Here is a 22,566-nt window from a genome sequence, read left to right on the forward strand (position 1 = left end):
GCATCTCCAGCCATGCATTGCAACAGGGGCTGGACAGACCTCTGCTCGCAGCAGAGGACCAAGCATCCATGGGCCAAAGGCTTGTGTGCACACTGTGACTCTTGGAGATGTTGGTCCCCCTGTCTAGACAGGCTGTGCAAGCCTGACTTTTGCAGGGGGGATGTGCTGGGTCATGGAGCTGGTTGGGGGAGTACAGGCAGGATGGGCAACTGAGCCCTTGCCTCTCCGAGTGTACTTGAAGGGACCCCGTGGAGGCAGAGATTTGTCCCTGGCCAGGCATGAGAGGTGTGGATTTGGGGCTGATGCTTGGTGACGCAGCTCTCACCTCCTCTGCTTTAGTGGATGCCCCCAGTAGGATCCCAGCTGTATCCTGGCATGGGTGACGGGTGGGAGAAGTATGTCCCCAGCTACAGGAGCACTGAACATTGAGGAGGGGCTGGCACACCAGGGTTGCAGCCTCTGATGCCACCTGGGATCCCCAGTACATGCTGATCCTGGGTGAGACACAGTGCTCAGCGCTGCCGTAACCCCACCAGCTGTGCTCCTGCACCACTCCTGACACGTCTCCTCGTGTGCCGGCTCCGATGGGTGCTGCCCTGGGGCTGTTTCGGCGTGCTTGCACAAGGCGGGCAGCCCTGACCTGCTCGGGGCTGCGTGGGTGGCATCCTGGCCTGGCAACAGCAGCATGGTGCCCTGTGCCAAAGGGCTCCAAGCAGAGCTGGCCCAATGCAGGCTGGCGTGCCAAGGGGGAGGATTTGCTGCCATCTCCCCTCCTGTCTTCAGCCGACAGTGGATTTGTCTCCTGGAGAGCAGCCTGGGTGCCTTTGTTGTCACAAGACGTGTCCTGCGTTCCCTCCTTGGGGAGACGGGGCCCAGTTTTACCACTGCTAACCTGTTGTACCCAAAATCACAATGCGCCTCAGAAAAGCCTGTCAACTCTGCTTGTGTTGCAGCATCGTGAGGTTCAAATAGGAGCAGGAGCCCTTGGGTGAGTCCCAAAACCCTGCCAGGGGCTGTCACCAAGCCCAGGAACATCCCTGGCTCCAGAAGGGATTGGATGATCCCTGTGGTGACCTGTTGGCCTGCATCCCAGCAGTGCCCGAGCTGAGCAGCAGGGACCAGTGCTGGGGTGAGGGGGCCCAGCAGCATTTCTCCCCCTTCCCCAAGTTGTTATTTCAGCTGCTGGAGCCTCCACGGGGCTGACAAACACCCCGCAGGTGCTGTTTGCAAGTACCTTCTCCCCTCCACTCGACGGCCTCCGAAACCCCCAGCTCCCCGGCTCGCGACTCCCTCGCTGCCTGCCCCCAGACCTCACGCCTCTCCCCACGCCGGCCCCCCGGGACAAGCACCGCATACACGAATCCTTGTTGCCTGCCTCCATCCTGACCCGAGCTCTTAACAGAGGCTGCTTTTCTGCCGGCTGCAGAGCCAGCGGTGGTGTGCACGGCCCCGGCCACCAAGCTCCAGCCCTCCAGGGCTGCCTCTTAACCTGGAGAAGCAGCGGGTTATTTGTGTTGCTCTTGGCAGGGATGCCCTGGCCCTCTGAAACAGAGGTGAATACGCGCGGAGCTGTGGGGCGCGGGCCAGCGCGCCCTGTTTGTGTTGGACCCGCCACGCAGGGAATTAGTTCAACTCGGCTGCTAATTGCTTCTGAAGTGCGGGGCTCTGTCAAACGGACGTGAATGCATGACGGGGACAGCAAGCACAGCCGGGGAGGAAAGCTGGCCCCATGCTGTTGCGCTCAGGGCTCTTGAGACCTCGATACCTCACCTCTCCTAGCTGCATCAGCCCCTCTTAACCCACAGGGAGCAGACCCAGTTGCCGTGACCCAGTTGCTCAGGAGCTCTGGGACTGAGATGCGATGTGCTGCTTTTGGTGGAGAAAGAGCAACCCCCTTTCCTGTTCCACGTCATCTCTCCTGGATTGGAGAGGGGGAGTTGGCAGGGAAGAGGCTTTCCCTGCCCCGAATCCCTGTGCTGAGCCCTGCCAGCTCTCCCTGCCCTGTCTCAGCCCGGGTTTGCTCTTGTGCTTGTTTGTAAATCCCCCAGTGCTCTGACTGGTGGGACTAGTGGCTGTGAAGGACAAGCGATGGGAAAGGAGGATTTGCCCCACAGAAGGGCTTCCCCCTCTCATGAGCATGGGCTGACCCCCTCCATCCCTGTCCCTGTGCTGTACCTGGTCCTGCCATAGCTTTGGTGGTGCAAAGGGGTCCGGTTCCCCCATCTTGCTGTGAGTCCAGCTGAGCACAGGCGAGGGAGGAGAGATCTTGAAAGCACCGCCCTGCATGTTGTAACAGAGCGTTTCTGAAACCTCCCACCATGCCAGCACCAAAGCCCTGGGTGCATGTCACAGGGTGCTGAGCGTTTCCCTTTGCAGGCTGGACACAGCATCATTCAGCATCACTCCCCTTCAAGGAGGCCAAATTTACTGCTGCATCAGCTGCCCATATGTTGTGGGAGGGGATGTCCTTTCCCAGAGGTGGGTGAGATCCAGGGTGGGAGGAGGACCTGCCAGATGCTCTCCTGGCCTTGGGAAGAGGCCACCAACCCTACCACTGTCTTTCATGCAGCCATGACCATGCTGCTGACCCATGGCCCCCCAGGGTGATGTGCAGGGACAGGGCTCTTGGCCGGGTCAGGGACAGAAAGCCCCAGGCAGGTTGAGGTCCCTGGGGTGGACATGGTCCCCTGGTCCTCATCCCTCTCAGATTTAGCATTAACTGTGGCTTTGGGCCTATGTGGGCTAAACCAGGCTGCCTGTCCTGCTGGATGCTGTGCACTGCCCGGTTCACTGTGCCGCTGGCCTGCAGTCCTGCCTGTGCCCTCTCCCACCCCTCACTGCCTCCCCTCCCTCCCCCTGCTTTCGTTTAGTAATTGTCGTTAAAAGCCCAAACGCCCATTGTCCAAACAGGGATTAAGCACCATCTGTGCAAACTTTGAGGCCATTTTCAGTGACTGGGAGGAAACGGATGACTCAGAGAGACATTACGACACAGATCACAGATCGGCTGTGACCCGGGGCTGAGCGGGTGGATCTCTGTGGAGCAGCCCTGTTAACCCAGGTGCCTCTCGGCAGCCTTTTGAGGCTCATGGCAAGGGAGCCAGCAGGAGTTTTCAGAGGGCTGTGGGGTCTGCCCTGAACTATAATGTTCAACAACTATAAGGTGTTGCCAGCCAACCATCTCTCATGGCAGAGCTTTAGTCCATATGGTCCCACTGGTGGCTCCTGAGTTCTGCTTTTGAGTGGTGCTGGTGGGAAGGAGATGCAGTATGTTGGCTCCATGGTGGAGCACTGAGGCCAGGAGGTAAGTCTGCATTAGTGTGGGACCTTCCAAGACCCTTGTGTTGTGGTCCTTTTCCCTTGAAATGGTGTCTGAAGGATGGTGAAGGTGGCCCTGGAGGAAGGTGACAGAAAGCACCGCATACACTGATAAACACCAGGAGATGCCTTCTCGTGGGAGCAAGAAGGCTGTGCTCCAAGTAGCCTCACCTGCCCCATGTATGACATGTTCCCATAGTCCATCTGGAGTGGGATGACACCCAAACTGAGGAGGTGGTGGTGGTGCATGGATGCATGCAGACTAACAGGCTGCTGGCCATGGTGGCCCAGCAGTGAGAAGCACTTGGCTGAGGTAGGAATTTCAAGGCCCAGCAAAGTGAGTGTGCACCCTTGCAGGGTGAAGTGGGAGATGCTCGATGCCGGTCCCCTTTTAGCACACCTGAATGGCTGTTGTCATCTCTGACCCATGCAGGGACTGTGTGTGAGGTGGCTGACTTCCCTGCAAACCCCCTGCCTTAGCAAACTGCAGCCAAAAACCCCTTTCATCCAGTCTCCTGAAGGAGAAAGTTTCGGAAAAGACAAGAGATTTTAAGGTGGTTAAGGTTGGGAAGACTGAGAAGATCAGACATTTTGAAGGATGGTGATTTAGCTGATCCTGTAATTACAGGAGGTAGATCTGGGTCCTGAGAAGGACAGGCCCAGCTAAGCCCAAGGAGCTGAGCAGGGATCCCTGGGTGATGGATGTGAGAATGATGAGTGAAGTACTCTTGATTTTTGTTTGTAGGGATAAAAGGGATTTGTAGCTTGCAAATTTTTCCCTATGCCCCATGTTATTGTTGCTCCCCAGCACCATCACAGCTGTTTCCAGCTCACCAGGATTCTGCTGATATGCAAGAGGTGATGCTGGAGCAACTCCGAGCTTAGATCCAATGGCAAGGACGTGGCAGGGCTGGACTTTGAGTGCTAGCCATGATATGGAAGGAGCACCAGGAAAATGCTCTTCATTTGAGAGCATTTTGCTCCGCTCCTTCTCATGGTTCTGTCCATGCCCATAGCATTGGGATGGGAAATGAGTGTGAGATGTGTCAGCTCCCAGCTGTGCTGGGGGTGTGCCTGTATCTAAATCTGGGATCCTGAGCACAGCTCAGGGTCTTCAAATCCTGAGAGGTGATGGCTGGGGCAGGAAATAAGTAGCCCTCAACAAGAAGCTGTGATTAAGACAGCTTTACACCACAAGTCTGGCCTGGACAGATACAATAACCCCAGAAGTTGGTGAAATTATTAGGTAGAGCTTAAGTAAAATGATATGAAGACAGTGCTAAGGCAGGTGAGATTTTGCTTGGCTTAACGCACAAAACAGAGAAGAAAAGGAGAGGAAAGAATTTCCCCTGTGAAAGTCTCGGCTGGTTCAATTTCCAGTGACAGTCAAAGAGTTAAAGTGATATGTTGGGAGTTATAAGTGTTTATCTAAAAGAAAAGTGGCAGGTGAAAGGGATAAAATAACACAGTTTGTAAAGCAATGCAATATGTTCAAATTATCCAAGGATCAGAGCAGGAATTTGGAAGGCAATATTGGATAGAAGGAAATGGGAGATGGAGACAGAAATAGGATGGGGAAAAAACAGCTTGAGGTGGCTTCCCCATTGGTTGTTACAAAGGAAAAAAAAAGGGCTTGGCATTATTAGGACCATTGTGAATTTGTTTATTGGAGGGGATTTTTATTGTACTTTCAGAATTAAGCTCAGGGCCTCTGCTATATCAGGGCACAGAACAGACCCTCCTGAGCTGAGTTTGCCTGGAAAAACATGGGCAGAGTCTGTTACCATGCCTGAGAACGTCCCTGGAAATGGCCGTTGAGCTTGGATGACCTGCAAAATGCCCAGTGCCATCCCTGACCAAGTGCTGGGATCCTTCCCTTCCTCTGGGTCCTCAGCCCCATGGCAGAATTGGGTTCCCCCCCAAATCTGTGATGGGCTGAACACTTTCTACAGCAGCAATGAAACAATGCTTTCCACCTACGCAACCAAGCATCTACTTCTGCTGTTGTCTCCATAGCATTGGGGGATCTTCTTCACGGGGAAGCACGGTCTTGGCACCATGGGAAGGTGCAAGGGATGCAGCTGGGAAACTGCTTTGCTAGCAGGGCTTGGGCACCTCCAAAGGGCTGCTCTTAAAACTGTGGCACAACCATGCAGGAAGATTTCAGGTAGATTTGTCCCACTGCCCTGACTCTTAAATGGCTTTTATGACCTCTGCTTCATCTGCTCTCCAGGCACCATCCTCACTAGTCCAGAGCTCAGCTTCTTCTGGGCTCTTTGCCCAGTTCTGGGAGGTTTCCAGCTCGTGCTGGCTGAGAAACTCAGAGAGGGCTTGGGGAAGTTGCAGAACCTCCCCTGCTGTCTCTGCCTTGAGCTTTCTGCCTGGACAGGCTCCCCTACCTCCAAAATCTCCTGGTGTTTCCATTTGCCTCCTCAGCCATGTCTTTGTCCTGACCTCTGCTCCTCTAGATGGTGTGTTGTTGCCTCCAGCATATTCACCTGCTAAAGCCTTTATGTTGGCAGCTCTCTCATGGCCATGGTGTTGGAGGATCCCCTCCCATTGCATGACCATCCTCTCGGGGCTTCTGTGCCTTTGACACTCACCAAGAAGCCCAGGACTGTTGTTTGAACCTTTATATGGATTTGCAGGTACAACAGTATATACCAGCCTTCTCTAACCAAGAGAAGGTAAAAGGAAAAAGCCCAGGAGTGGAAGGTAATTGATGCACTGACTTCCTGAATCTGCAGGCAGCCCAGAGCAAGGACTCTGAGGTGTACCATCCCAGCATGCCTCTTTATTAGCCTGACTTTTCCTAACTGCAGCACGTGGAAAATTGAGATGGCAAAGTGACTTTATTGAGAAAAAAAGACACAAAGGACTGATTTATTTTGCATCTAATTCAGCTTTGAGGCCCTCCCAGATGTTCTGGGTTTCTTGGTGGAAGTGAAATGGCTGCAGATTTTCCAGCTGGCCACAAAAAGCAGAGCACTTACACCAGGCCAAGTCCCAAATGAGCTATCTGCAGGGCTTGCACTGCTGCTGTTTCTCTTTGGCTGTTCTGCTTTTCCCCATGTTCATCTCAAAGCTCATTTTTCTCAACAGCATCCTGGGAGTCCTGTCTGTCCCACTCTCCCCTTTGTGGTCCCAGTCCCCTTGAGACTGCGCATCTTCCTGCTGTGCTGTGGGTTGTGTGTTTTCTTCTTTCTTTCACCCCGCTGGTTACTTGTTCATCCTGCTTTCCATCCAGACCTGGTGTCTTGGCTTTGATGAAACAGCGAAGATATGGCACCATCACATCTGCTTCCATGAACACGAGAGGCTGCCCTGGAGCTGCAGGACCTCCTCTTCCATGCTACTACCCAATTGTCTTTACTGCAGATCTAGTGAGGTCTACTGATGGGCTTGCAACAAGCCTGCCTTTTGCTCCAAGACAAAGCAAACCAGGTGGAGGAAAGCATGGCTCGTTGCTAATGAAGCAAAAGATGAAGTACTCACATTCACCTGCCTCTGGCTTTCCAGAGAGAGGACTTTGCTCTAGAATAGAAAGCTGCACCATGAAGCCTTCTGAGATGCATTTCCTGCAGCCCCCCATAAGTCTGGAGAGCGTTGTTACCATGCAAAATAAGTTAAATATCCTGCTGCAGGTAGAGGCTCCAGAACATCTTCACGGTGTCCTTGGAAGTGGCTGCAACCCTGTGGTTGGCCTCAGATAGCTTGTCTGTGCAAGGTCTGCCAGGCAACATGAATATTGATGTTCCCTTTTTTGCAGAATTCCAGATTTTTTTACTCTTCCAACTGAGCTGCATGTAAACCACAGTGCCTTGACCCCCGGCATTGCTCTGAACATGTTTTATATTTCTGTGGTCTTTCTTGGACATCTTGTTTTATAGCCAAGTTTCACGTTTGAAGGCATCTGTAATCCTGCCACATGTAATTTTCTGCACAACTTCCTTCCTGGACAGTAACTTAGCAAGCAACTTTTTGCAGTACAACAGGGTGCCTGAACTGTCTTTTTCAGAAGCAGCCTGAAAACTCCCCTTTAAATTTCTAATGCTTGAGTTCAAGAGCCATTTGCTGACAAACCTCCACACACCAACTTTCTCTTCTTAAGAAAAGTTGAGACTTTGAGGTTCTAAATTACATGCATTGTCAGGTGCTGAGTCTCTTGGGTTTCTTCAGTGCAAACCGTAGATAAGAGGGAAGATGCAGTAGCACTTTTGGTGTCCTACATCCTTTTCTGGCCACGGCAATTTTTTCTGACAGTTCCTTGACACGTGGCAGGAGCAGATTGTACATCTCTTGTTTCTGGACTAGCAAAGCAATGCTTGTACATACATGTAGTTGAAATCATCTTGCAGGCCAAAAGATGGGAACTGGGGAAGCTGACGGCTTCTCAGGTGGGGAAGAAGTCACAGTTCTGTTGAGCTCCTGCTTGGCGAGCAGTGTTCTGGCAAAGGGTGTGTGTACCTCTATGAGACCATCTTCTGGGTACCTGGGAATGATAAGGCAGGTGAGAGAGGTGACCAGCCATCATGGTTTCGGTTTCTGGTCTGTACACCAGTAGTCACTTGTGAAGGGAGGTTCTGTAACTGATGGTTGCCTGCTTTGCAACCCTGCTTGATAGTCGTCTTTTGGAAAGAGCTGGAGGCACTGGTGAGACCTTCTCATGGACTGAGTTTGGCTACCACCCAGTTCAGGGAGGCTGGGACATCTGAAGAGACAGGCCATTGCATTTTCCAACCCCTTCTTATTATGCCTTGCTATAATAGCTCTTGCTTGTGGTGTGCATGTGGAGGAGCTCACGTGGATATTTCTGTGCTGTCTTGCCTCTACTTCGTGTGGCCGCAATTCTGGGAGCAAAGCTGTGATAGTGCAACAACTGTCCTAGATCAGAACCAGAGAGACAAGTGGGCTCAACAGCCGCTAAGGGTTTTTGGGTGGGTGTTTTTTTTTTTTTTGCACTGCTGAGCAACTGATTCTAATTAAGGCTTGCAATTTGTGCTTTCACTCATGGCCAATGGAGATCTGGAAGGAGACGACCCCTGTATGATTTAGCTGCTTTGGACCAAAATATGGCTGGTGTTGAGGCACTGCCCAGGGCAGATTTGGGATCTGCAGTGGTATGGAGATTCACCCAGCCAACACGCCTTGCTCATGTGCTTGAGGAAGTACTAATGGTCAGGTTTGGGATGGGAATGTCTTGCCAGGTCAGCAGGCCAGCCTAGGGGAGCTTGTGGCTCCTGAGATCTGAGCACAGGCACAAGGATGGGGCTTGTGTGTGGCCACTTCTCTGGGACCTCTGAGGAGGGGCTCTGTGGCTGCAGAAGCATCCCGGACATACCTGTGAGAGATGAGGAGGGGAGCGCCTGGTGCAGGTGCTGCTCGAGTGCCAGATATTAGCATGGTCCAGCCTAAATGCTGAGATGCAGGGCCTGATCCTCAGCTTGGCTACTGCCCCTTCCTCCCCCTCTGCCTGCATGGGGTGTTATGATCCAGTCTAAGGCAGGTTGCACAATTTATTTTCCTGTACTTAAAGCAGGATTTTGGCAGTCAGGGTTGGGAGGCCTCTCTGAGGAGCGCTGGCTGGGCGCCCTCCTGCTGTCACGGGATCACGCTGCTGTCAAAGGCTCTGGTCCGCCGGGCGTCCTTCAGCGTGGCCTTCTGCCCCAGCTTTGGGACCGATGGAGGCAGCGCCTGGGCAGCCAAGACACTGCTGACATCTTCAGCAAGTGTAGGTGGGATCAGTGGTCACCCCAGCATGGGTGCTCTTATGCTGGACTGGAGTGAGACCCATGATTTCTGATCCCCATGAAGTGGCAGCTATAAGGAGGACTCATCCTCTCCTGCCCTCTGCCCATGCAGACAGACACCATCCCATCCTTAAAGCATCCTTTGGCAGTGGTCCCAGGCTTTTGTTTCCTGCTGTCTCCATCACCTGGCTTCCCTACAGCCAGCTGGTAAATTCATGTGGATAAAGGGAGAGCAGGAGATACAGGAAAATTACTGTGGTCACTGCTGCAGGAATATGCAGTAGGATTTGCTATTATGTTCTCTGACGGTGTAAGGGAGGGAAAGGATGCGAGTGCTAATTTGTGCTCTGCATAAGCGCTATTGAAGTCATCCATGGTGATTTAATTGCTTTGTGAGGAGAGCAGTGCATGAGGCTGAGCATGCCCGGCTAGGGAAGATGAGATAGTTGGGAGTGATGGAAGTGTTCATGGCCAATAAAGGGCATGAGGGTGATGTGGGCAAAACAGCTGGAGACAAATACCAGATCTGCCCATGCGCTTGGCCATGTCATGCTCAGACCTGAGGGTGGGGAGGTGGCAAACATGAAGCCCAAAGCATGGAGTAGCTGAGGTTGAAGGTATGTGACACATGGGGTGGGTTTTCCAGGAGAAAAGGTGAAGAAAAAAGAAGGAGCAGAAGATGGTGGTGAAGTTGGGAGTTTGGGGAATGGGAAAAAATCATGGAGTAACCCATCCTCTGGAGCAGGGTGGGGAGGACTTGGAGGGGATGTCCTGTTTTTGCCACGATGATCTCGAGTTGGCAGTGGGACATCCCGGAAGGTTTATGAGTGGGAGAGGCTGGGTGGAGATGTCGGCCTCTGAATCCTCGGAGGAGAGATGACTTCACCAGGGAGAGGGTGTTGAGGGGGCTGAGAAGGAGACCCAAGTGCTGAGCCTGTGGGGCTGGCATGGGGGCAAGCGTTTGGAGGGATGTGGTGGTGGGGAGAGGGTTAGCAGGATGTTCTCAGATGCATAGGGGATGTAGGGGACAGGCTGAGTGGGTGGGGGGCACTTGAGGAGGACATGAACATTTTGCTCCGTCCAGGGTCACAGACAAGCTGGCCTCTCCCTACACCTTGTTTCAGCACGGGGGTGAAGCACGTCTTTGTTTCACCACCGTCCTGGGAGGTGGTGATGGGGAATCTGGGACCACTGAGAAAAGATGCTTTAGGGATGGGATGGTGTCCCTCTGCATGGGTAGAGAGCAGGAGAGGGTAAGTCCTCATAGCTGCCGCTTCATGAGAACTGGAAATGATGGGTCTCACTTCAGTCCAGTATAAAACAGTCCCTCACCTGGGGCTGAAGCTGGAGTGGGCAGGGGAAGGGATGGAGCTGGGAGGTTGTGGGGTGGGTTCCATCGGGGGAAGAGAGGAGCTGTTTGAAGGAACGGTTTTTGGGAGGCTTGGGGCTCATTTTCTCCCATCCTACCATCCTATTTCTGCAACAGCAGTTAAACTTAAAAAAATAGCCCTCAGCCCCTGCCACCCGTGGAGGCCAAAGTGAGAGAAGCCATTGGTTTTAGCATGAACTGGGTGGAAAGGTGAGTTTGGTGAGCAACAGAAACCAAGAGCTACAACTGAAGAAAGGAGACAAGGCAGTGCATTAGTGCAGCCGGACCCAGCAGCAGCCAGTGCTGAAACGAGCAGCTCTGGACCATAGGGAACGGCATGGAAAGGATGCAGGTGAGTGCCCCCAGCCTGTGGAAGGACAAGGGACAAGTGAAATGCACTGGCTGGGGGCACCTTGGAGCGTGCCAGGCATCTGGCACTGCATCCCCACAAATCCAGCACCTCACAGCACAGGGATGGAGGCAAGAGGCAGCAGGTCCCTGATGCCGCATCTGTGGGCAGTTCCTGCCCCCTCCCACCTCAAACTCACCTCAAGACCACTGGCAGGATGTGTCCAGCAGCACACGTAGGAGCTGCGGCCCCTTGGCTGCGTGCAGGGGAGGAGAGCACTGTTTTAAGCAGATGAATATCAGCGCCTTCTCGACAGGAGGAAGTCACAGACTTACTGAAATCTAAGATAAGTGGCCTCTTAAGCCAGCAGTGTGTCAAGTGGTTAAGGCAGAAGACAGGGAGCAAACTCTCCTTCCACTGGTGGGAAAGCAAGGATGCAGCCTGTAGTCCAAACACCAGCATCTCCTGAGGAGAGACAGGAGGAGGGACAAGGACAGCCTTAGTGTCCCCTTTACATTGTCAAGAGGCAGCACCCGGGCACCTCTCCTCCTAGCTAAGGACTCTCAGGAGGAGACCAACAACTGTTAAGTGTTTGCAGCACATGCTGGTTTTACACAGCCCAGTGGAGCCTGATTGCTAGGAGAAGAAAAGCCTGTGGTTCATTCAGCACAAACTCATTATTTAATAGACAAAGTAAATATGAAAAAAAAAGCATTTCCCCCCCGCCTCTGGTGCTGAAATTTGCAGTTGTGAGAAGAGCCAGAGCGCCGTGGAGCCGGGGTATCTCTGGGTGACATTTACAGGGCTCAGCTTTCATCACAGCTTGAAAAAATCCCTTGCGCAGAGATTATCTCCACACTGATCTGGATTGTCTTGTTCAGTTTTGGCCCTCATCCTAGATGGACAGTGAGCAGAAAACTTGGCCAGTGGCCTGAGGTCTGTGGCCTCCTCTGCATGAGCTGGGAAGAGGAGGAGCAGTCTCCAAGGTACTTGAGAACTTGCAGCCTTGGGGGGCTAAAGAGATGGAGCTGGAGGGGAGTGAAGCTTAGTTCCTCCCCTGAGGATTTAATGCTGCACCCTTGACCAACTGAGCCACTGAGAGAGGCAGTCCCTGCTCTGTGCTGCTCTGGTGAGGAGATCTCTGGTTTGCATTGAAGTGGATCAGCCCGCGGTGGCTCCACCTCAGGGTCTCCCCAGGCTGTCAGTCCCCCCACCACCTGGCACCCTTTGCTGAAGGTTTTTTGGAGCTCAGGCTGGGCCGGCAGGAGGGAGGCAGCTGGGGGGATACTGGGGGGGATGCCTCGATGTAAACTTCCCTCGCCCTGTGCTGCGTCAAGTCAGTTGTCAGCAGCCTTCCAGCCGGATGGTGTCTGGAGACCTTCCAGCGACCACAGACTCTCCCCCAGCCCATCACTGCCACAGCACAGACGGGATTTAACGTATGTCTGTGCGTTCCCCCAACCTTTCCCCTCTCAAGATGAAGCAAGGAAGAAAAACAAGACTGCAGGTTTGCAAGGACCCCCTCCTCCAGCCCAGAGGGTGATGGTCACAGCTCTGGGCTTTTCTGGACCGTGCAGGGAGCTCCCAGCTTGCACAGGAGGGCTCAGCAATGCCACCCCATGCTGACTCCTCGCTGCACCACAGGCAGATGTTCCTGTTGGCTCGAGATGTCATTTTGAGGTTTTTCTCCGCTCCCCTTTTGCCTCTTGAGTCGCAGACAAGTGGGTGAGGGAGAGAGGAACCAGTTCGCTTTCCACCTCCCCTCGCAGTGCCCCTCTGCTTATTAGTTCTCCAAATATTTCGTCCTGCAGCCCGGCAGCAAGGACTCTGCACTAACCCAATCCCAGGCAGAAGGGAAGCTGGAGCGGGTAGGACAGCGCGTTATCCTCATGGCATCGCTCCAGGCCAGCCTGCGGAGAGCGAGACGGGGCAGCTGGGGCCCTGCCGCACTAAATCCTGGTGCTTGGGCACACATGGCAGCGTCCCTCGGGCTCAGCAGAGCACGAGCATTGCCTTTCCCCCCAGCAGCCTCTTTCCCCCACTCCCAGCAGTTGCTCCACTTTATACTTTTGCATTTCTCAGTAGCCGAAGGGACAGGGACTGTCCCCAGAGCCCTCACTGGGTGTGGAGAACAGGCATGTGGAGGAAGAGGAGGAAATCTGGTTGTGGGATGCTGGTGAGCAAGGTGGGCAATTATGGGACAGAGGAAAAGAAATCCCCTGGGATTTCCTCCCATCAGCTCCCAGCTCTGTTAAGAGTCATTGGACGGCAGGTACCATGGCCTCTCTGGACGCTTTTCACAGACTCCAGCTCAGCAAGATGCTGGAAGAGTGAGGGGAAAAAGGGTCTTGTAAGGGGAAGGGGAGCATGGCAGGAACATTGCGTCCTCTGATAGCCCTGGGCAGCTGCTGAGGAGCTTCTGTAAATCAGAGCAGTCACTGGAGCTGCTCCAAAATCCATCCAATGCCCAGGAGGCCATCGAGCATCACGCAACAAGGGGCTGCAAGAGTGTCCTATGTCCCCCTCATATACTGACCACCCTGGCTGGGCTTCTCCCTGCATTGAGCTTAACTCCTGGAGACGTTGCCACCCTGTCACCATCTGCCCATCCTCTGCCATGCACCTGGCTGCACACGCTGGCTGCACATGCTGGCTGCACTTCATCCCTCCTGAGGCTCAGCCAAGGCAAGCAGTGCTCTGGGATGCTCAGTGCATGCCTTAGACAAATAAAAATAACTGTGATAGAAGATACCGAGTGCCTAACGCTAGCCTCGGCTTAAACACCTCCCATTTGCAATGCTCCGGAGTCAGCAGGGGCTCATCCGATGAGAGCAGGCATCATGCAGGTCCCCAGCCAGCCATCGAGAGCAGACATGTCCCTGCTGGCACAGGACACCAAGGTGCTCTGGCTTCAGCAATAAATAAAGCAAGCAAACAAAAGAAAATAAAAAAAACAACAATGATCAATTTTTTTAAACTTTAAATATTTTTTTTCTTTAAAATCTGTTTTCCTCTGGGGCTCTGTCTCTGTAAAGAGCTGTGCTCTCCCTGCAGCGTCTGGGTTACTTCCTCAGTCCTGGCCGTGGGGCAAGGGAGAAGCAGGGTCAGTTAGAGAGGGGGCCGGATGGGCATTCCCGTCCGTGCATCACCGGCAGGTATGGATTTCTACCACCCGATGGCAGGGTTTGCACTTGACGGAGCAGCACCAGTGGAATTTGCAGCTGCACCTTTCCACAACCTCCACTTCGTCCGTGTGAAAGCCCCGGCCACAGCACATCAGCTCACAGCCGTCAATAGCCTTGGAGGTCTTGTTGCACTGCCGGCCGCTGGTGCCCAGCACCCCGTTCTTGAGGTCATGGTCACAGAAGTCGGGACTGGAGTCCAGGTAGACGAGGTCCTCATCTGTGTGTGGCTTGAACTGGGAGTTTTTTGGCACCAGCACTTTGGTGGATCCAATCTCGCTCTGCTCGACCTCCGTGGCACCGTCGAATTTCTCCTTCAGGACGTTGCCCACTTTGCGGAAGGGGGGCATGGCTTTCCAGCACGTCTTGAACTCGCACGAGCCTGACACGCCGTGACACTTGCACTCCACCCGCATGTTGTTCAGGATCGCCTGGAGGAACAGACACGAGAAACAAGACGGGACGGTCAGCTTGGGATGGACACAGCAGGAGGAGTGCAATGTACGGCGTCTGGAAGGGTTTTGCAGAAAGCGATGCTGATGCATGTGAGCTCATGGGATTAAGTGAAGCCAAAATGGCTCAAGCAACGGCTGCAGAGCCCAGATGGGATGCTGCAGAACTGTACCGGCTGCCCAGGCTTCCCCCTCACTGTTACCTTCCTCCCTGCCTCGTTGTTGTGGAGGTTCATTAATGCTCTGTTGGAAGAAGCCCCTTTGCTCCTCTCACGGACGTCGACGAAGGACTGCGAGAAGGCCACGCCGTAGGCGATGTTATCGGAGCAGCCCGACCACTGGAAGCCTAAGGCAGAGAGCAGAGATAAGACAGATACAGCCACCCTGTGTTGCTTGTCTTCTCCAGCCTTGCTCTTCCTAAAATACCTGCCCCCCTTCTGTCTGGCTGCCCAGGGGATTGGGGAAGCTGGGGAGTGTGGCCCTGGGGGGGGACATGGACAAGATGCTTTCTCTGCCCCATGGGTGATGCTCCCAGATGCCTTTTTGAGGGACTCAGGTGGACTAACCGGAGTCTGTGTTTTTTAAAAACTTTTTGCTCCTTTCTGGGTGGCTCCAGAGAGGAGACATTTCCATGCTTGGCCCATTTTGCATCCCCGCTCGGCTGCCCCGCTCCCTTTGCACGCTCACCCTGCGGGCTGCCCCCCTGCACCGTGCGGTCGCATCCACACTTGTCCAGCTCGCCGCTGCTGCAGGCGCGGGTCACTGCGAAGGCCACCCCTGCCGAAGAGATGGCATAGACGAATGCTGCCTCCCGCGTCCCTGCAACGGCACAAACGGTGGTGGGAAACGTGGCAGCAAGACACGCGAGAGGGCTTTCGGGAGGGGGTGCGGCCAGCTGGGCAAAGGCCCTTGGTGGGCTGTTGTGTGTCTCTGCTCCTCATCCTTCCTAATGCTGGTGTCGCACACAAAACCCCTTGAAAACCTGGTCTGAAAACTGGCTCTCGGCAAAACGTGCTATGCAGAGCTGTCAAGCCCTTCGTTTCATCTCCCTCCCAAGATGGGGTTCCCCATGCAGGACACTCATCCTCCCCACTCCCAGGGATGCTGTTTGCTTAGTGCCAAGCCTGGACCAGTCTCAGCAGAGACACCTCGGTGCTGGGAGATCATTTGCAGCAGCGAGAGCTCTATCTTGTAAGAGCAAAGGAGCTGGGAACTGCCCCATGAGGTTAAAAACATGAATGTGATGGGCAAATTTTAACCTGGCAATGAGGGAGCTGCAAAGGCTCTATTGCCAATGTGGGGAGAGCTCTCCAGAGCTTATATGAAGAGACTGTCTTGCCTGGTGCTTGCAGGGCACCTCTGCCATGAAATCCCTCCTGCATCCAAAATAGTTGGCTGCTTTCCACGTCCAGGAACATCCCCTGCAGCTGCAGATCCTCTCACACAGGGTCCTGTACCTCCCAGCACCTCCCAAACTACCCTGCAAAACCCCACACCGCTCCCAAAGTGCCGTGCGAAACTACGCTGGTCCCCAGGGTGCAGCCCCTTCCCAGCTCTTGTGTCTACCTGTGTGGTGCCACACGGTTAGGAAGAGCTTGTTTGGGAAGTCAGGGGACATCCCTGGGCATAAACGCACAGGGCAGCGTGACCAGGGATCAGCTCTTGCAACACCCAAATCCCCACCGTCCTCCGAGGCCGGCTGAGGACACAGCCCCTCTCTCTGAGCGAGGCGGGTTGGCATTTGGGGTAGTCCCATGCTAAGGGTAGAGAGGGGGGGTGGTCTGCAAGCAGACATCGCGCCAGCTTGCCGGTCGGACAGAGGGCAGCTACTTTGGTGGTCGCAGCCCAGACTTTGGTGGCCCAGCTGTAATCTGGCCCAGGCGGCAGTGGCTGGGGGGGGGCCCGCCCTGAACCGCCTCCAAGTTAATCGAGGTTAATAGTAGGATCGTGTTGGTCGGTTTGTGCTGTGGCTGCCTAAAAAGAGACGACTTTTAGTTTCTGGTATTTCTGGTATTTCCAGTCCCTGAACCTTCACAAGAAGAGATCTTCACCCCTGCGTTGAGGGGAGGAAAGTCAAACAAGGAGCCGGGGGGAGGCTTTGGTCTGTGGATCCTGAGATGGGAAGCGAGAGGGTGCATCAGAGATCGCAGTGGCACCCAAGGGGAGGCAAGGGCCGCTTCGGTGCTCTCCAGGGGTTGCAGAGGGGCCTTCCCCTCCGTCGCCTCACCGCGATGCTCTGGGTCCGTGCTTGGTTTGATCACAGCCCTGTGCCTCTGGGATGCCTGCGTGCAGCTGGGATCAGAGGGGCTGGGGGCTGCCCTGGCCATAAATGCCCCCTGAAGGCTGGCAGCTGGGCGGCGGCGGGCGATGATGCTCTCCGCGGAGGGTCCAGCGCCGCGTGTTTTACTCGCGTCGGGCGGCAGAGGGCTGTCCTCCCAAGGGCTCGCCCGCAGAGCCAGCGCTGTGCCAGTCTGGCGGCGGTCACCGCTTCGGGGCTGCCCGGAGAAGAGACCGAATAAATCCAGCATCCCGCGGCTTTGTGGAGCGAAGCTCCTGGGCTTGGCAGGGCAGAGATTAGACCGCAGGGTGACTTTAGGGCTCTGCTCAAACTTGGTATGTCCTTGTAAAAGGTCCAGGCTCTCCGGGTGCCCTGGGCTGGTGCCTCCGTGTGAGGGGCACCCGCTGGGTGTGAAAAAGGTTTGTGAGGGGAAGCACCCAGCAGCTGCAAGGAACTGCAAGGGTCTGGAATGCTGCCCCTAATGCAGTCAAAAGAGCCCTGCTGAAATGCCGAGGGAAGACTTGTCAGGCCCAAGATCCAGCACAGGGTCATTCCCTACTCTCCCCAGCTGCTGGCCTAGGGGCAAGCAAGCAAAACCCACCTGCAGCCCACCGGCCTGCTGTCATAGCCATTCCCCCATGCAGCAGCACCCCAGGTACGCGTCCTCCCGGCTCACCTTGCGTTACCACCTTGCCAAAGACGGGCAGGGTGTCCAGTGTGGAGCAGTTCCAGCGGCGGTTGCGGAACTGGTACTGGCACTCCTCGATGGCCAGCTGGGCTCCGCGCCGCACCGAGTCCATCACCTCCAGGTTCCTCTTGCACATCTGCACCTGGCGCTGGATCAAGCCCTTCAGCTTCTCGCAGGTCTCCTCCTCGGAGATGCTCCCCACTGAAGACAGCTTTGCCAGGTACCTGCCGTGACAGCCAGCACACTGGTTAGGAAGCAAGGGTTGGGGGAGCATGAACCCATGTTCAGTCGGGACACCCTGCACTGCAGAAAGAAAGGTGACCTAACCTCTCCCCCCCTCCATAGCTGAGACCTGGTGCCCATCTGGGGTCACCTTAAATGTGCCACTGCGGTGGCTCCGCAGGATGCATTTTTTGGCTGGCAGAGAGCAAGCCCAAGCAAAACAACCATCCCTCTGCAGCCTGGTCCCCTGTCTCTCGGGGAGCCCAGCTGCTGGCTCCCCTTTGCCTCTATTGCCTGCAAGGAAGATATTTTCGGCGTTGTCTGAATGTGCCCGGTCAGGTCTCCTGAGTACCGGCACATCCAAGTGCTACTAGGAAAAGCCAGAGGTCTCTGAAGTCAGCCAAAACAAGCAGGACAGGCGCTCGGCTGCCAGCTCCAGCTGCCACACTGCTGCCGCAGCGTGGCTCTGTGCTCATCACCAGCAACATCACCCTCCAAACCACTTCCCTCCTGGAGCCTGCTTTTAGCTCCTCCAGCCCCCAGCAGGCAAGGATGGCCTCTGGGAGCTGCCAGGTTTCCTGTCACTCGAGATTCAAACAGGGCTTGAAGTGAGGAGGACAGAATCAGGAGCCTGCTGTGGGCAAAATTGCACATGCTGGGCACTTCTTCCACCAGCCCAGCCCGTGAAAATGGCCATGCAGTCTTTGCTGACCTGGAAAAGACCAGCCCTGCATGGAGGTGACCATGTGCTCTGCTTTCCATGGCCCCATCCTCAGCAGAAGGAGTTACAGAGCTGCTCTTGGGTATCAGCATTAGGGGGATGGGATGAGGTAGCTTACCCTTTTGGGGCAAGCACCTTGCAAGCTCTTGGCATCCCCTCACCAAGCATCTGGGCATGATGGTCCATGCTGCACATCCCAGTAACCCAGCCCACCACGCCCTGCACGTGTGCACGCTCGCCCAGTTCCCAGGTCCGTCCTCCTGCCCCAGCCTCTGGATCCCAGAGGGGTTTTAAGATACACCCAGTCAGATTATCCAACAGCTCAGTCAGGCTGTTGGATAATACAAGATCCTCTACAGCTATCTGTGCCTGTGCCAGCACGTGCGTAGCTGAGAATCCCTCCTTCCCGTGGCTGCTGGCACCTGCTTTAAGTGACACTGCCACCAGTGGAGCCTCGTCCTGCTATGGAGAAGGGAGGTCCCCTGCATGGGGCAGGGAAAACTCACACTTGCTCCTGCTGACCACACCGAGCTTTAACGTCCTCCGGAATTGCCAGCGTCAGCTCACATGGCTACCTCGTCTGCACTGAGAGATGGGAGTACCAAGAGAATGCTTTTTGGAAACCTCAGTCCTTGACTCTGCATTTCCCAGCCCTGCAGAGCTTGTGGGTTTTTTTGTTTGCTTGTTTTTTTCCTCCTCCTCCCAAGTTGCGACATCCTGCTAAGGATTTTTCCTTTGAAGCCCTGCTTGCCTCCGAGAAGTGACTGTGCAAAAGTGGCTCCTGTTCCCTGCCTGTTCCCATGTGTCCCAGGAGCCAGATCTGCTGACTTCAGCCACAAAATCAAGTTGTCACAGCCTCTTCCTCCCATTAGCCCTGCCAGTTTGCCCCAGGAGGAGAGAACAGGATTTTCTCTTCTGTGCATCAGCAGAATTATTCACCATCTTGGTTTCACGCTTACAACTGGGGTGCCGTGGGAGATGGTTAGAAAGCTGGCTTGGCTTGCAGAGTCCGTGGGGAGTCTGTGTGGCGAGCCGTCAGAAGCATTCGGCTTTCCTTGTGCGTGGAGATCACTTGATGCAATGCCTCTCGGACAGTGGGAAGTGGCAGACTGCCCTGGTTTCAGAGCCAAGTTCTTTTCTAGCCTTTATACCAGCTAAGCATCTTTGCCCAAGGCTTTCTGCTCCTCCAAGGGCACAGCCCTGTTTGCAGAGGACTGGCTGCGCGGTTCCCCAGTGCACACGGCTGGCTTGGAAACCCCACCGTAACCAAACCCAGGGGTGTCACCTTTCTGCTGGCCCCCGCACCATGCAATCAGTGTCCCTGTTCCCGGGCTGCAGTCCTGGACATGGGGTGCAACAATTGCTGTTCTTGCATCTCGCTGCACTTGGCTGACCCAGGGTGAAGGCAGCAAACCACCCTTGGATGCCGAGCAAGCCCGGAGTGACTGTGACAGCTCTGTCCCCTTCCAGGTCCAGCCATTATTTCAGTTTGGGCATGGGGAAGCTGACACACAGCAGAGTGGTGAGATTGATCCCAAGACGCCATGGGTCGGTTGAGCAGCTTTGAGCCTGGAAGCCAAGAAAACCGGATTCTGCCTCCAGTACTAACCCCTTGTGCTGATTAGGCTTTCCCCCACTCCTGCTACTTAAGGAGCATTTATCATACCAGGGAACCAGCTCAAGCAAAGCGGCACGGCTGGTCCTGCTGATGAATCAGTGCCCAGTCTGACTGCCGGCACCTTGGCAGGAGAGCCGTGCCGCAGGTGTAACAGCCACGTTACCATCAGCTCTGCTCAGGATGGGGGCATCATCTCCTTTTCTAATATATTTCCCAACTCAGTGGGATTCTCTGGGCAATGGGGAGCTATAAATTCAAAGCGCACATGAAGAAAAGCATGACAAGAGCCTTTCAAGCCTTTCCAAGTAGATGTGCCTGATAACATGCCTCCCCAACAAGCATTTAATGCTGTTTGGGATGATAAAACAAAGGCCAAGGATGCTTCAAAGACAGGTACAGCTCTCCAAGAACAGGTCTGGTAATTTCTTTTGCAAGGCAGGCAAATAAGATGAAGCTATCCAGAACGGTGCTCTGGCCTCTCTCCCCCATGACAGGTCCTCTGTATGCCATCATCCCTCCTCAGCCCATGCGAGTCTGCCTCTCCTTGGGATTGGAGGCAACTGTGCCTAAAATGCCATGGCCCCATCAGACTCCCAGCTTGCAACCAGTCTGCTGCATCCCAGGAGTACCATACTACTTCCCAAAAAAGGCATTTTTTTGAGGGGAGAAGGCTCGCATCCTGCTCCCTTGTCCAGGAGGAATCCAGAGGTTGAGTCAACAATGTAAGGAAGGATCTTTGCTGAAGGACCTCAGCTTTGAGGCTTTCACATGGCTTCTCCACACCACATTCAGGGGTAACGGGCAGGAGCATCTCACCCCCTTTGACCTCTCTGGGGCAGCTGAAGGGCGAGATGAGAGCTGGGAAATGTGCTCTGCCTTCACCAGCGCTCAAAGATGCTTCCACCCTGCAACTCACAGACTGGTTCTCAGGGCTGTGGAGCCCAAGCAAGGCACCACCAAACCTATCTGCAGCATCCCATGGTCACCATGGAAACCCAGCTCTAGCACTGTGCCTGGTCCTTAATGAGGACCTTGCTCCAAACTTCGTTTTCCTGGACTGAGGTGGTAGAAACCGCAGGCAAAGCCTCTTGTCTACCAGCACACACGGCAAGACAGGCACAATGGGAGGAAACCCAGCAGTTCCTGCCCTCTGCAAGGTCTCACTACCGATCTCCATCCTGATATCACATCTTGGTTGCTGTGCAGAGCTGCACTGAGCTCTAGATTATGACTTAAGTCTCACATGCAGCCTCAAAACAGCCCTGCTTGTGGAAAAAACCCAAATAATGGCATATTTTCCTCCTTTTGCAAGATTGGGCAAAGAATGTTTCAAGGGGTGAGCTGCTGCCTAAGCTATTTGTTCAAGTTTTGTCTTGCTTCATCATGGCATTTATGTTTCTTTTCTTCTGCCTTTAAATTCAGACGAGTCATTCACAGAACAAGTTCCCTTTTTATTAAAAGTCATTGATTTAATACAAAACTGATGGAAAGCCCTTCCTTTTTTTTTTCCATCCATGGTATATAGATCAAGACTGAAACCCCGTAATTTAAGCAGCTGCAGTTGATCCACCCTGCAAGATGGCAAATGAGGAAACCTCAAATCCAGGGAGCTTTGATAAGGCGGGAGTGGGGTGGACAGACCTACTTAAATAAAAATGACAACAATCATTTCAGGAGGAAGAATAATTGGTGAAATGACAAGAAGACATTGTAAGAGCCACAGCAGTTGGCAGATAGAGCCAGGAGAGGGTAGGGGATTCCCTGCCGTGGGAAGGTGTGGGAATTTGAGTCATTGACAAATTCTCAATAGAGGTGGGTCAGGGAAGATGTAGCAGCTGTCTAGGAGAAAGCAGAAATCTCTGGTGTTTCTTTTATTTAAACAAATGAGTTCCAAGCATGAGAACTCTTTGTATTGTCTCATTTTGGGAATATTTTCCTGAAGATGGTAACAGTTGGACCCAGGCCAGTGGTATCACTGATATATCACTCGGAGATGCTGAGAAGACCAATGAGCCTGAGCTGCACCCTGTTCAGCAAACATCCAACCTGCCTGGGATACCTGCGTGACCAAGGCCACAAAAGGCTTGTTCAGGTCTTGAATTTGCGGAGATGCTCCAGCTCTGCTCCTCTCAGAGGCAGCCTCTGCAAGCATCCTCCTTCCAGAAGGAGCAACAAAGTCAGCCTGGATCAGCAGCGCATCTCCCTGCTTCTTGTGGCTGGCTGGATGGTCAGCCAGTGACTCGGATGTATTTAGGATTGAGACTGCCTTGTGCAGAGAGGTTTCCTCTGAGGAAGAAGAAAAGGCTTGTTTAGGATGCATAAACCAAAAGTGCATGGAGATAGACAGATGCAAAGAGAGAGCGGTACTGACCAGGCACCGCAAGGAGCCATCCTGCAGCTATGGAGGAGGGTATCACCTTTTCCTTGTTGCTTTCCCCTTCCAAGCAGAGAGAAAGCATAGGGAGTTGTCCCAGGGTTGGCAGGTCAAAGGATGCTCTAGGTGCGCCAGAGAGCCCACATGCTTTCTTGTTAAGTCCCGCACTGGGCTTAGTACCACTTCCCCTGTGCCAACATGGCCAAGCCTGTAGGTACCACCCACATCCTTGGCATGGTTCAGCA

The 22,566-nt window shown here is 54.1% G+C and overlaps 1 protein-coding gene across 1 annotated transcript; it reads right to left on the reverse strand.

Moving 5' to 3' along the window:
* Positions 1-13,758: 13,758 nt before the first annotated feature.
* On the reverse strand, positions 13,759-17,604 carry WNT4 (wingless-type MMTV integration site family, member 4). Its single transcript, XM_010283487.1, has 4 exons — positions 17,375-17,604; positions 15,108-15,239; positions 14,624-14,766; positions 13,759-14,399 (listed from the first exon to the last, which is right to left on the reverse strand). The coding sequence occupies exons 1-4, from the start codon at positions 17,520-17,522 to the stop codon at positions 13,932-13,934; spliced, it is 891 nt and encodes a 296-aa protein (XP_010281789.1). The 5' UTR covers positions 17,523-17,604; the 3' UTR covers positions 13,759-13,931.
* Positions 17,605-22,566: the final 4,962 nt, after the last annotated feature.

This window comes from Phaethon lepturus, unplaced genomic scaffold (genome assembly GCF_000687285.1).
Source record: "Phaethon lepturus isolate BGI_N335 unplaced genomic scaffold, ASM68728v1 scaffold44233, whole genome shotgun sequence".
NCBI classification, from domain to species: Eukaryota; Metazoa; Chordata; class Aves; order Phaethontiformes; family Phaethontidae; genus Phaethon; species Phaethon lepturus.